Source organism: Engystomops pustulosus, chromosome 3, assembly GCF_040894005.1.
Source record: "Engystomops pustulosus chromosome 3, aEngPut4.maternal, whole genome shotgun sequence".
Classification (NCBI taxonomy): Eukaryota; Metazoa; Chordata; class Amphibia; order Anura; family Leptodactylidae; genus Engystomops; species Engystomops pustulosus.
The window spans coordinates 234,448,731-234,462,596 of NC_092413.1; the positions used below are offsets into that span (position 1 = coordinate 234,448,731).

The 13,866-nt window shown below is 52.6% G+C and overlaps 1 protein-coding gene across 4 annotated transcripts in view; it reads left to right on the top strand.

Moving 5' to 3' along the window:
* The first annotated feature begins 11,241 nt into the window (after positions 1-11,241).
* KHK (ketohexokinase) overlaps positions 11,242-13,866 on the top strand; it is a 67,303-nt gene continuing 64,678 nt past the window's right edge. For 2 of the 4 annotated variants that reach the window (XM_072144050.1, XM_072144052.1), the window contains exon 1: positions 11,242-11,647. In XM_072144050.1, the coding sequence (XP_072000151.1) occupies positions 11,556-11,647 (92 nt within the window). In that variant the 5' untranslated portion in view covers positions 11,242-11,555. The remainder of the gene's footprint in view (positions 11,648-13,866) is intronic. The other 2 variants (XM_072144051.1, XM_072144053.1) reach the window with 2 other exon arrangements.

The following is a 13,866-nucleotide window of genomic DNA, read 5'->3' on the forward strand; positions in this document are numbered from 1 at the left end:
TCACATTTATTACTGACTGTATCACATTTATTACTGACTGTATCACATTTATTACTGACTGCTCCACATTTATTACTGACTGCTTCACATTTATTACTGACTGTATCACATTTATTACTGACTACATCACATTTATTACTGACTGCATCACATTTATTACCGACTACATCACATTTATTACTGACTACATCACATTTATTACTGACTGCTCCACATTTATTACTGACTACATCACATTTATTGCTGACTGTATCACATTTATTACTGACTACATCACATTTATTACTGACTGCTCCACATTTATTGCTGACTGTATCACATTTATTACTGACTGCTCCACATTTATTACTGACTGCTCCACATTTATTACTGACTGTATCACATTTATTACTGACTGTATCACATTTATTACTGACTGTATCACATTTATTACTGACTGTATCACATTTATTACTGACTGTTCCACATTTATCACTGATTGTATCACATTTATTACTGACTGCTCCACATTTATTACTGACTGTATCACATTTATTACTGACTGTATCACATTTATTACTGACTGCACCACATTTATTACTGACTGCATCACATTTATTACTGACTGCATCACATTTATTACTGACTGCTCCACATTTATTACTGACTGCTCTACATTTATTACTGACTGCTCCACATGTCTGCAGCATGGGTAACGTGCAGTTATGCTGATGCCCCTCCCCGGGCAGGGCACATGTATAAGAGGTGGTACAATCCTCCCCCCAGGACGCTGCACATGGTACAGGCTTCAGGAGTTTGGATAACGTCTCCTTTTATCATGGATGACCACGCCTCCTCCGTGACTCCTCCCCTCAGGGCTGGTTGGGGGCGGTGGTTATAAAGATGATCATGTGACACAAACGGGAAGTGAGAGAACGAAACCATCAAGGTAAGTGACAGAGAGAGAGAGAGACTGCAGGGAGAGAGAGAGAGACTGCAGGGAGAGAGAGAGAGACTGCAGGGAGAGAGAGAGAGACTGCAGGGGGAGAGAGAGAGACTGCAGGGAGAGAGAGAGAGAGAGACTGCAGGGAGAGAGAGACTGCAGGGAGAGAGAGAGAGAGACTGCAGGGAGAGAGAGAGAGAGACTGCAGGGAGAGAGAGAGAGAGACTGCAGGGAGAGAGAGAGAGAGAGACTGCAGGGAGAGAGAGAGACTGCAGGGAGAGAGAGAGAGAGAGACTGCAGGGGGAGAGAGAGAGACTGCAGGGAGAGAGAGAGAGAGACTGCAGGGAGAGAGAGAGAGAGACTGCAGGGAGAGAGAGAGAGAGAGACTGCAGGGAGAGAGAGAGAGAGAGACTGCAGGGAGAGAGAGAGAGACTGCAGGGAGAGAGAGAGAGAGAGACTGCAGGGGGAGAGAGAGAGACTGCAGGGGGAGAGAGAGACTGCAGGGAGAGAGAGAGAGACTGCAGGGAGAGAGAGACTGCAGGGGGAGAGAGACTGCAGGGAGAGAGAGAGAGAGACTGCAGGGAGAGAGAGAGAGAGACTGCAGGGAGAGAGAGAGAGAGACTGCAGGGAGAGAGAGAGAGAGACTGCAGGGAGAGAGAGAGAGAGAGACTGCAGGGAGAGAGAGAGAGAGACTGCAGGGAGAGAGAGAGAGACTGCAGGGAGAGAGAGAGAGACTGCAGGGAGAGAGAGAGAGAGAGACTGCAGGGAGAGAGAGAGAGACTGCAGGGAGAGAGAGAGAGAGACTGCAGGGGGAGAGAGAGACTGCAGGGAGAGAGAGAGAGACTGCAGGGAGAGAGAGAGACTGCAGGGAGAGAGAGAGACTGCAGGGAGAGAGAGAGACTGCAGGGAGAGAGAGAGACTGCAGGGAGAGAGAGAGACTGCAGGGAGAGAGAGAGAGACTGCAGGGAGAGAGAGAGAGAGACTGCAGGGGGAGAGAGAGACTGCAGGGAGAGAGAGAGAGACTGCAGGGAGAGAGAGACTGCAGGGAGAGAGAGAGACTGCAGGGAGAGAGAGACTGCAGGGAGAGAGAGACTGCAGGGAGAGAGAGAGAGAGACTGCAGGGAGAGAGAGAGACTGCAGGGAGAGAGAGAGACTGCAGGGAGAGAGAGAGACTGCAGGGAGAGAGAGAGACTGCAGGGAGAGAGAGAGAGAGACTGCAGGGAGAGAGAGAGAGAGACTGCAGGGAGAGAGAGAGAGAGACTGCAGGGAGAGAGAGAGAGAGACTGCAGGGAGAGAGAGAGACTGCAGGGAGAGAGAGAGAGAGACTGCAGGGAGAGAGAGAGACAGGGAGAGAGAGAGACAGAGAGAGAGAGAGAGAGAGACTGCAGGGAGAGAGAGAGACAGAGAGAGAGAGAGAGAGAGAGACTGCAGGGAGAGAGAGAGAGACTGCAGGGAGAGAGAGAGAGACTGCAGGGAGAGAGAGAGAGACTGCAGGGAGAGAGAGAGAGAGACTGCAGGGAGAGAGAGAGAGAGACTGCAGGGAGAGAGAGAGAGAGAGAGAGAGACTGCAGGGAGAGAGAGAGACAGAGAGAGAGAGACTGCAGGGAGAGAGAGAGAGACTGCAGGGAGAGAGAGAGACAGAGAGAGAGAGAGAGAGAGAGAGAGAGAGAGAGAGACTGCAGGGAGAGAGAGAGACAGAGAGAGAGAGACAGAGAGAGAGAGAGAGAGACTGCAGGGAGAGAGAGAGACTGCAGGGAGAGAGAGAGAGAGAGACTGCAGGGAGAGAGAGAGAGAGAGACTGCAGAGAGAGAGAGACTGCAGAGAGAGAGAGAGAGAGAGAGACTGCAGGAGAGAGAGAGAGAGAGACTGCAGGGAGAGAGAGAGAGACTGCAGGGAGAGAGAGAGAGACTGCAGGGAGAGAGAGAGAGACTGCAGGGAGAGAGAGAGAGACTGCAGGGAGAGAGAGAGAGACTGCAGGGAGAGAGAGAGAGACTGCAGGGAGAGAGAGAGAGACTGCAGGGAGAGAGAGAGAGACTGCAGGGAGAGAGAGAGACTGCAGGGAGAGAGAGAGACTGCAGGGAGAGAGAGAGACTGCAGGGAGAGAGAGAGACTGCAGGGAGAGAGAGAGAGAGACTGCAGGGAGAGAGAGAGAGAGACTGCAGGGAGAGAGAGAGAGAGAGACTGCAGGGGAGAGAGAGAGACTGCAGGGGAGAGAGAGAGACTGCAGGGAGAGAGAGACTGCAGGGAGAGAGAGACTGCAGGGAGAGAGAGAGAGAGAGACTGCAGGGAGAGAGAGAGAGAGAGACTGCAGGGAGAGAGAGAGACTGCAGGGAGAGAGAGAGACTGCAGGGAGAGAGAGACTGCAGGGAGAGAGAGACTGCAGGGAGAGAGAGACTGCAGGGAGAGAGAGAGAGAGAGACTGCAGGGAGAGAGAGAGAGAGACTGCAGGGAGAGAGAGAGAGAGAGACTGCAGGGAGAGAGAGAGAGAGAGACTGCAGGGAGAGAGAGAGAGAGAGACTGCAGGGAGAGAGAGAGAGAGAGACTGCAGGGAGAGAGAGAGAGAGAGAGACTGCAGGGAGAGAGAGAGGAGAGACTACAGAGAGAGAGAGAGAGAGAGAGATGCAGGGAGAAGAGAGACTGCAGGGAGAGAGAGAGAGAGACTGCAGGGAGAGAGAGAGAGAGAGACTGGCAGGGGGAGAGAGAGAGACTGCAGGGGAGAGAGAGAGACTGCAGGAGAGAGAGACTGCAGGGAGAGAGAGAGACTGCAGGGAGAGAGAGAGACTGCAGGGAGAGAGAGACTGCAGGGAGAGAGAGAGAGAGAGACTGCAGGGAGAGAGAGAGACTGCAGGGAGAGAGAGAGAGACTGCAGGGAGAGAGAGAGAGAGAGAGAGACTGCAGGGAGAGAGAGAGAGACTGCAGGAGAGAGAGAGAGACTGCAGGGAGAGAGAGAGAGACTGCAGGGAAGAGAGAGAGACTGCAGGGAGAGAGAGAGAGAGACTGCAGGGAGAGAGAGAGAGAGACTGCAGGGAGAGAGAGAGAGAGAGACTGCAGGGAGAGAGAGAGAGAGAGACTGCAGGGAGAGAGAGAGAGAGAGACTGCAGGGAGAGAGAGAGAGAGACTGCAGGGAGAGAGAGAGAGAGAGAGAGACGCAGGGAGAGAGAGAGAGAGACTGCAGGGAGAGAGAGAGAGAGACTGCAGGGGAGAGAGAGAGAGAGACTGCAGGGGAGAGAGAGAGAGAGACTGCAGGGAGAGAGAGAGAGAGACTGCAGGGAGAGAGAGAGAGAGACTGCAGGGAGAGAGAGGAGAGAGACTGCAGGGAAAGAGAGAGAGAGACTGCCAGGGAGAGAGAGAGAGAGACGGCAGGGAGAGAGAGAGAGAGACTGCAGGAGAGAGAGAGAGAGACTGCAGGGAGAGAGAGAGAGAGACTGCAGGGAGAGAGAGAGAGACTGCAGGGAGAGAGAGAGAGAGACTGCAGGGAGAGAGAGAGAGAGAGACTGCAGGGAGAGAGAGAGAGAGACTGCAGGAGAGAGAGAGAGAGACTGCAGGGAGAGAGAGAGAGAGACTGCAGGGAGAGAGAGAGAGAGACTGCAGGGAGAGAGAGACTGCATGGAGAGAGAGAGAGAGAGACTGCAGGGAGAGAGAGAGAGAGACTGCAGGGAGAGAGAGAGAGAGACTGCAGGGAGAGAGAGACTGCATGGAGAGAGAGAGACTGCAGGGAGAGAGAGAGAGAGACTGCAGGGAGAGAGAGAGAGAGACTGCAGGAGAGAGAGAGAGAGGAGAGACTGCAGGGAGAGAGAGAGAGAGACTGCAGGGAGAGAGAGAGAGACTGCAGGGAGGAGAGAGAGAGAGACTGCAGGGAGAGAGAGAGAGAGAGACTGCAGGGAGAGAGAGAGAGACTGCAGGGAGAGAGAGAGAGACTGCAGGGAGAGAGAGAGAGACTGCAGGGAGAGAGAGAGAGACTGCAGGAGAGAGAGAGAGACTGCAGGAGAGAGAGAGAGACTGCAGGGGAGAGAGAGACTGCAGGGGAGAGAGAGACTGCAGGGAGAGAGAGAGAGACTGCAGGGAGAGAGAGAGAGACTGCAGGGAGAGAGAGAGAGACTGCAGGGGAGAGAGAGAGAGAGACTGCAGGGAGGAGAGAGAGACTGCAGGGAGAGAGAGAGACTGCAGGGAGAGAGAGAGACTGCAGGGAGAGAGAGAGACTGCAGGGGAGAGAGAGAGACTGCAGGGAGAGAGAGAGACTGCAGGGAGAGAGAGAGACTGCAGGGAGAGAGAGAGACTGCAGGAGAGAGAGAGACTGCAGGGAGAGAGAGAGACTGCAGGAGAGAGAGAGACTGCAGAGAGAGAGAGAGAGACTGCAGGGAGAGAGAGAGAGAGACTGCAGGGGAGAGAGAGAGACTGCAGGGAGAGAGAGAGAGACTGCAGGGAGAGAGAGAGAGACTGCAGGGAGAGAGAGAGAGACTGCAGGGAGAGAGAGAGAGACTGCAGGGAGAGAGAGAGAGAGACTGCAGGGAGAGAGAGAGACTGCAGGGGGAGAGAGAGACTGCAGGGGAGAGAGAGAGACTGCAGGGGAGAGAGAGAGACTGCAGGGAGAGAGAGAGAGACTGCAGGGGAGAGAGAGAGAGACTGGAGAGAGAGAGAGAGACTGGAGAGAGAGAGAGAGAGAGAGAGAGAGAGAGAGAGAGAGATTGCAGGGAGAGAGAGACTGCAGGGAGAGAGAGACTGCAGGGAGAGAGAGAGAGAGAGACTGCAGGGAGAGAGAGACTGCAGGGAGAGAGAGAGAGAGAGACTGCAGGGAGAGAGAGAGAGACTGCAGGGAGAGAGAGAGAGACTGCAGGGGAGAGAGAGAGAGAGACTGCAGGGAGAGAGAGAGAGAGACTGCAGGGAGAGAGAGAGAGAGACTGCAGGGAGAGGAGAGAGAGAGACTGCAGGGAGAGAGAGAGAGAGACTGCAGGGAGAGAGAGAGAGAGACTGCAGGAGAGAGAGAGAGAGACTGCAGGGAGAGAGAGAGAGAGAGAGACTGCAGGGAGAGAGAGAGAGAGACTGCAGGGAGAGAGAGAGAGAGAGACTGCAGGGAGAGAGAGAGAGAGAGAGAGACTGCAGGGAGAGAGAGAGAGACTGCAGGGAGAGAGAGAGAGACTGCAGGGGAGAGAGAGACTGCAGGGGAGAGAGAGACTGCAGGGAGAGAGAGAGAGAGAGAGAGACTGCAGGGAGAGAGAGAGAGACTGCAGGGAGAGAGAGAGAGAGACTGCAGGGAGAGAGAGAGAGACTTGCAGGGAGAGAGAGAGAGAGACTGCAGGGAGAGAGAGACTGCAGGGAGAGAGAGACTGCATGGAGAGAGAGAGACTGCAGGGAGAGAGAGAGAGAGACTGCAGGGAGAGAGAGAGACTGCAGGGAGAGAGAGAGAGAGAGAGACTGCAGGGAGAGAGAGGAGAGAGAGACTGCAGGGAGAGAGAGAGAGAGACTGCAGGGAGAGAGAGAGAGAGAGAGAGAGAGAGAGACTGCAGGAAAGAGAGAGAGACTGCAGGAAGAGAGAGAGAGACTGCAGGGAGAGAGAGAGAGAGACTGCAGGGAGAGAGAGACTGCAGGGAGAGAGAGAGAGAGACTGCAGGGAGAGAGAGAGAGAGACTGCAGGGAGAGAGAGAGAGAGAGAGAGAGAGAGACTGCAGGGAGAGAGAGACTGCAGGGAGAGACTGCAGGGAGAGAGAGAGACTGCAGGGAGAGAGAGAGAGAGAGAGAGAGAGAGACTGCAGGGAGAGAGGGAGAGAGAGAGCGACTGCAGGGAGAGAGAGAGCGACTGCAGGGAGAGAGAGAGAGACTGCAGGGAGAGAGAGAGAGACTGCAGGGGAGAGAGAGACTGCAGGGAGAGAGAGAGACTGCAGGGAGAGAGAGAGAGAGACTGCAGGGAGAGAGAGAGACTGCAGGGAGAGAGAGAGACTGCAGGGAGAGAGAGAGACTGCAGGGAGAGAGAGAGACGCAGGGAGAGAGAGAGACTGCAGGGAGAGAGAGAGACTGCAGAGAGAGAGAGAGACTGCAGGGAGAGAGAGAGAGAGAGACTGCAGGGAGAGAGAGAGAGACTGGAGAGAGAGAGAGACTGCAGGGAGAGAGAGAGAGAGAGACTGCAGGGAGAGAGAGAGAGAGACTGCAGGGAGAGAGAGAGAGAGACTGCAGGGAGAGAGAGAGAGACTGCAGGGAGAGAGAGAGAGAGAGAGAGAGAGACTGCAGGGGAGAGAGAGACTGCAGGGGAGAGAGAGACTGCAGGGGAGAGAGAGACTGCAGGGAGAGAGAGAGAGACTGCAGGGAGAGAGAGAGAGAGAGAGACTGCAGGGAGAGAGAGAGAGAGAGACTGCAGGGAGAGAGAGAGAGAGAGACTGCAGGGAGAGAGAGAGAGAGAGAGACTGGAGAGAGAGAGAGAGACTGCAGGGAGAGAGAGAGAGAGAGAGACTGCAGGGAGAGAGAGAGAGACTGCAGGGAGAGAGAGAGAGACTGGAGAGAGAGAGAGAGAGAGACTGCAGGGAGAGAGAGAGAGAGACTGCAGGGAGAGAGAGAGAGAGACTGCAGGGAGAGAGAGAGAGAGACTGCAGGGAGAGAGAGAGAGAGAGACTGCAGGGAGAGAGAGAGAGACTGCAGGGAGAGAGAGAGGAGAGACTGCAGGGAGAGAGAGAGACTGCAGGGAGAGAGAGAGAGAGACTGCAGGGAGAGAGAGAGAGACTGCAGGGAGAGAGAGAGAGAGAGAGAGAGAGAGACTGCAGGGAGAGAGAGAGAGACTGCAGGGAGAGAGAGAGAGACTGCAGGGAGAGAGAGAGAGACTGCAGGGAGAGAGAGAGAGACTGCAGGGAGAGAGAGAGAGACTGCAGGGAGAGAGAGAGAGACTGCAGGGAGAGAGAGAGAGAGACTGCAGGGAGAGAGAGAGAGACTGCAGGGAGAGAGAGAGGAGAGACTACAGGGAGAGAGAGAGAGAGACTGCAGGGAGAGAGAGAGAGAGACTGCAGGGAGAGAGAGAGAGAGACTGCAGGGAGAGAGAGAGAGACTGCAGGGGAGAGAGAGACTGCAGGGAGAGAGAGAGAGAGAGAGAGACTGCAGGGAGAGAGAGAGAGAGAGACTGCAGGGAGAGAGAGAGAGAGAGAGAGACTGCAGGGAGAGAGAGAGAGAGAGACTGCAGGGAGAGAGAGAGAGAGAGACTGCAGGGAGAGAGAGAGAGAGAGACTGCAGGGAGAGAGAGAGAGAGAGACTGCAGGGAGAGAGAGAGAGAGACTGCAGGGAGAGAGAGAGAGACTGCAGGGAGAGAGAGAGAGAGAGACTGCAGGGAGAGAGAGAGAGACTGCAGGGAGAGAGAGACTGCAGGGAGAGAGAGAGAGAGACTGCAGGGAGAGAGAGAGAGAGACTGCAGGGGAGAGAGAGAGACTGCAGGGAGAGAGAGAGAGAGAGAGACTGCAGAGAGAGAGAGAGAGAGAGACTGCAGGGAGAGAGAGAGAGAGACTGCAGGGAGAGAGAGAGACTGCAGGGAGAGAGAGAGAGAGACTGCAGGGAGAGAGAGAGAGAGAGAGAGAGACTGCAGGGAGAGAGAGAGAGACTGCAGGGAGAGAGAGAGAGACTGCAGGGAGAGAGAGAGAGAGACTGCAGGGAGAGAGAGAGAGAGACTGCAGGGAGAGAGAGAGAGAGAGACTGCAGGGAGAGAGAGAGAGAGACTGCAGGGAGAGAGAGAGAGAGAGAGAGACTGCAGGGAGAGAGAGAGAGAGACTGCAGGGAGAGAGAGAGACTGCAGGGGAGAGAGAGACTGCAGGGGAGAGAGAGACTGCAGGGAGAGAGAGAGAGACTGCAGGGAGAGAGAGAGAGACTGCAGGGGAGAGAGAGACTGCAGGGAGAGAGAGACTGCAGGGAGAGAGAGAGAGAGACTGCATGGAGAGAGAGAGAGACTGCAGGGAGAGAGAGAGAGAGACTGCAGGGAGAGAGAGAGAGAGAGAGACTGCAGGGGAGAGAGAGAGAGAGAGACTGCAGAGACAGAGAGGAGCGGCTCTAGAGGAGATCACAGGATCCAGAGACAGGGAGGAGCGGCTCTAGAGGAGATCACAGGATCCAGAGCACAGAGAGGAGCGGCTCTAGAGGAGATCACAGGATCCAGAGACAGAGAGGAGCGGGTCTAGAGGAGATCACAGGATCCAGAGACAGAGAGGAGCGGCTCTAGAGGAGATCACAGGATCCAGAGACAGAGAGGAGCGGGTCTAGAGGAGATCACAGGATCCAGAGACAGGGAGGAGCGGCTCTAGAGGAGATCACAGGATCCAGAGACAGGGAGGAGCGGCTCTAGAGGAGATCACAGGATCCAGAGACAGAGAGGAGCGGGTCTAGAGGAGATCACAGGATCCAGAGACAGGGAGGAGCGGCTCTAGAGGAGATCACAGGATCCAGAGACGGAGAGGAGCGGCTCTAGAGGAGATCACAGGATCCAGAGACGGAGAGGAGCGGGTCTAGAGGAGATCACAGGATCCAGAGACAGAGAGGAGCGGGTCTAGAGGAGATCACAGGATCCAGAGACAGAGAGGAGCGGGTCTAGAGGAGATCACAGGATCCAGAGACAGAGAGGAGCGGCTCTAGAGGAGATCACAGGATCCAGAGACGGAGAGGAGCGGCTCTAGAGGAGATCACAGGATCCAGAGACGGAGAGGAGCGGCTCTAGAGGAGATCACAGGATCCAGAGACGGAGAGGAGCGGCTCTAGAGGAGATCACAGGATCCAGTGACGGAGAGGAGCGGCTCTAGAGGAGATCACAGGATCCAGAGACGGAGAGGAGCGGCTCTAGAGGAGATCACAGGATCCAGAGACGGAGAGGAGCGGCTCTAGAGGAGATCACAGGATCCAGTGACGGAGAGGAGCGGCTCTAGAGGAGATCACAGGATCCAGAGACAGGGAGGAGCGGGTCTAGAGGAGATCACAGGATCCAGTGACGGAGAGGAGCGGCTCTAGAGGAGATCACAGGATCCAGAGACGGAGAGGAGCGGGTCTAGAGGAGATCACAGGATCCAGAGACAGGGAGGAGCGGCTCTAGTGGAGATCACAGGATCCAGAGGCAGAGAGGAGCGGCTCTAGAGGAGATCACAGGATCCAGAGACGGAGAGGAGCGGCTCTAGAGGAGATCACAGGATCCAGAGACAGAGAGGAGCGGGTCTAGAGGAGATCACAGGATCCAGAGCACAGAGAGGAGCGGCTCTAGAGGGGATCACAGGATCCAGAGACAGAGAGGAGCGGCTCTAGAGGAGATCACAGGATCCAGAGACAGGGAGGAGCGGCTCTAGAGGAGATCACAGGATCCAGTGACAGAGAGGAGCGGCTCTAGAGGAGATCACAGGATCCAGAGACGGAGAGGAGCGGGTCTAGAGGAGATCACAGGATCCAGTGACGGAGGAGGAGCGGCTCTAGAGGAGATCACAGGATCCAGAGACAGAGAGGAGCGGGTCTAGAGGGGATCACAGGATCCAGAGCACAGAGAGGAGCGGGTCTAGAGGGGATCACAGGATCCAGAGCACAGAGAGGAGCGGCTCTAGAGGAGATCACAGGATCCAGTGACAGAGGAGGAGCGGGTCTAGAGGAGATCACAGGATCCAGTGACAGAGGAGGAGCGGGTCTAGAGGAGATCACAGGATCCAGTGACAGAGGAGGAGCGGCTCTAGAGGAGATCACAGGATCCAGAGACAGAGGAGGAGCGGGTCTAGAGGGGATCACAGGATCCAGTGACAGAGGAGGAGCGGCTCTAGAGGAGATCACAGGATCCAGAGACAGAGGAGATCACAGGATCCAGAGACAGAGGAGATGACAGGATCCAGAGACAGAGGAGATGACAGGATCCAGAGACAGAGGAGATGACAGGATCCAGAGACAGAGGAGATGACAGGATCCAGAGACAGAGGAGATGACAGGATCCAGAGACAGAGGAGATGACAGGATCCAGAGACAGAGGAGATGACAGGATCCAGAGACAGAGGAGATGACAGGATCCAGAGACAGAGGAGATGACAGGATCCAGAGACAGAGGAGATCACAGGATCCAGAGACAGAGGAGATCACAGGATCCAGAGACAGAGGAGATCACAGGATCCAGAGACAGAGGAGATCACAGGATCCAGAGACAGAGGAGATGACAGGATCCAGAGACAGAGGAGATCACAGGATCCAGAGACAGAGGAGATCACAGGATCCAGAGACAGAGGAGATCACAGGATCCAGAGACAGAGGAGATCACAGGATCCAGAGACTGCCCCGAGGCTGCACACTGTGTGGACATTGCTCCGGGTAAAGGTCACCGTGTTGTTGTGTTTTTCTTGCAGACGCCGTCTCGTTGTGTCACCTACCTGAGGGTCTCGTTGTGTCACCTACCTGAGGGTCTCGTCGTGTCACCTACCTGAGGGTCTCGTCGTGTCACCTACCTGAGGGTCTGGTGTCACCTACCTGAGGGTCTCGTTGTGTCACCTACCTGAGGGTCTCGTTGTGTCACCTACCTGAGGGTCTTGTTGTGTCACCTACCTGAGGGTCTCGTTGTGTCACCTACCTGAGGGTCTCGTTGTGTCACCTACCTGAGGGTCTCGTTGTGTCACCTACCTGAGGGTCTCGTACATCCGGGGGTCTCGTCACGCAGGACACAATGGGGGAGCGGAGGATCCTGTGTATAGGACTCGTCTGTCTAGATATCATTAACGTGGTTGATCGTTATCCAGAGGAAGACACGGACACAAGGTAAGAGACGCCGCAGGACGCACACACTACACGTATATACAGGGGATAGAGGTTACATGTATATACAGGGGGATAGAGGTTACATGTATATACAGGGGATAGAGGTTACATGTATATACAGTGGATAGAGGTTACATGTATATACAGGAGGATAGAGGTTACATGTATATACAGGGGGATAGAGGTTACATGTATATACAGGAGGATAGAGGTTACATGTATATACAGGAGGATAGAGGTTACATGTATATACAGGGGGATAGAGGTTACATGTATATACAGGGGGATAGAGGTTACATGTATATACAGGGGGATAGAGGTTACATGTATATACAGGAGGATAGAGGTTACATGTATATACAGGGGGATAGAGGTTACATGTATATACAGGGGATAGAGGTTACATGTATATACAGGAGGATAGAGGTTACATGTATATACAGGAGGATAGAGGTTACATGTATATACAGGGGATAGAGGTTACATGTATATACAGGGGGATAGAGGTTACATGTATATACAGGGGGATAGAGGTTACATGTATATACAGGAGGATAGAGGTTACATGTATATACAGGGGGATAGAGGTTACATGTATATACAGGAGGATAGAGGTTACATGTATATACAGGGGGATAGAGGTTACATGTATATACAGGAGGATAGAGGTTACATGTATATACAGGGGATAGAGGTTACATGTATATACAGGGGGATAGAGGTTACATGTATATACAGGAGGATAGAGGTTACATGTATATACAGGGGGATAGAGGTTACATGTATATACAGGGGGATAGAGGTTACATGTATATACAGGAGGATAGAGGTTACATGTATATACAGGAGGATAGAGGTTACATGTATATACAGGAGGATAGAGGTTACATGTATATACAGGGGATAGAGGTTACATGTATATACAGGGGATAGAGGTTACATGTATATACAGGGGGATAGAGGTTACATGTATATACAGGGGATAGAGGTTACATGTATATACAGGAGGATAGAGGTTACATGTATATACAGGGGGATAGAGGTTACATGTATATACAGGGGGATAGAGGTTACATGTATATACAGGAGGATAGAGGTTACATGTATATACAGGAGGATAGAGGTTACATGTATATACAGGAGGATAGAGGTTACATGTATATACAGGAGGATAGAGGTTACATGTATATACAGGAGGATAGAGGTTACATGTATATACAGGAGGATAGAGGTTACATGTATATACAGGAGGATAGAGGTTACATGTATATACAGGGGGATAGAGGTTACATGTATATACAGGAGGATAGAGGTTACATGTATATACAGGGGATAGAGGTTACATGTATATACAGGGGATAGAGGTTACATGTATATACAGGAGGATAGAGGTTACATGTATATACAGGAGGATAGAGGTTACATGTATATACAGGGGGATAGAGGTTACATGTATATACAGGAGGATAGAGGTTACATGTATATACAGGGGATAGAGGTTACATGTATATACAGGGGATAGAGGTTACATGTATATACAGGGGGATAGAGGTTACATGTATATACAGGAGGATAGAGGTTACATGTATATACAGGAGGATAGAGGTTACATGTATATACAGGGGATAGAGGTTACATGTATATACAGGGGGATAGAGGTTACATGTATATACAGGGGATAGAGGTTACATGTATATACAGGGGATAGAGGTTACATGTATATACAGGGGATAGAGGTTACATGTATATACAGGAGGATAGAGGTTACATGTATATACAGGAGGATAGAGGTTACATGTATATACAGGAGGATAGAGGTTACATGTATATACAGGGGATAGAGGTTACATGTATATACAGGAGGATAGAGGTTACATGTATATACAGGGGGATAGAGGTTACATGTATATACAGGAGGATAGAGGTTACATGTATATACAGGAGGATAGAGGTTACATGTATATACAGGAGGATAGAGGTTACATGTATATACAGGGGATAGAGGTTACATGTATATACAGGAGGATAGAGGTTACATGTATATACAGGGGGATAGAGGTTACATGTATATACAGGGGATAGAGGTTACATGTATATACAGGAGGATAGAGGTTACATGTATATACAGGGGGATAGAGGTTACATGTATATACAGGAGGATAGAGGTTACATGTATATACAGGGGGATAGAGGTTACATGTATATACAGGGGGATAGAG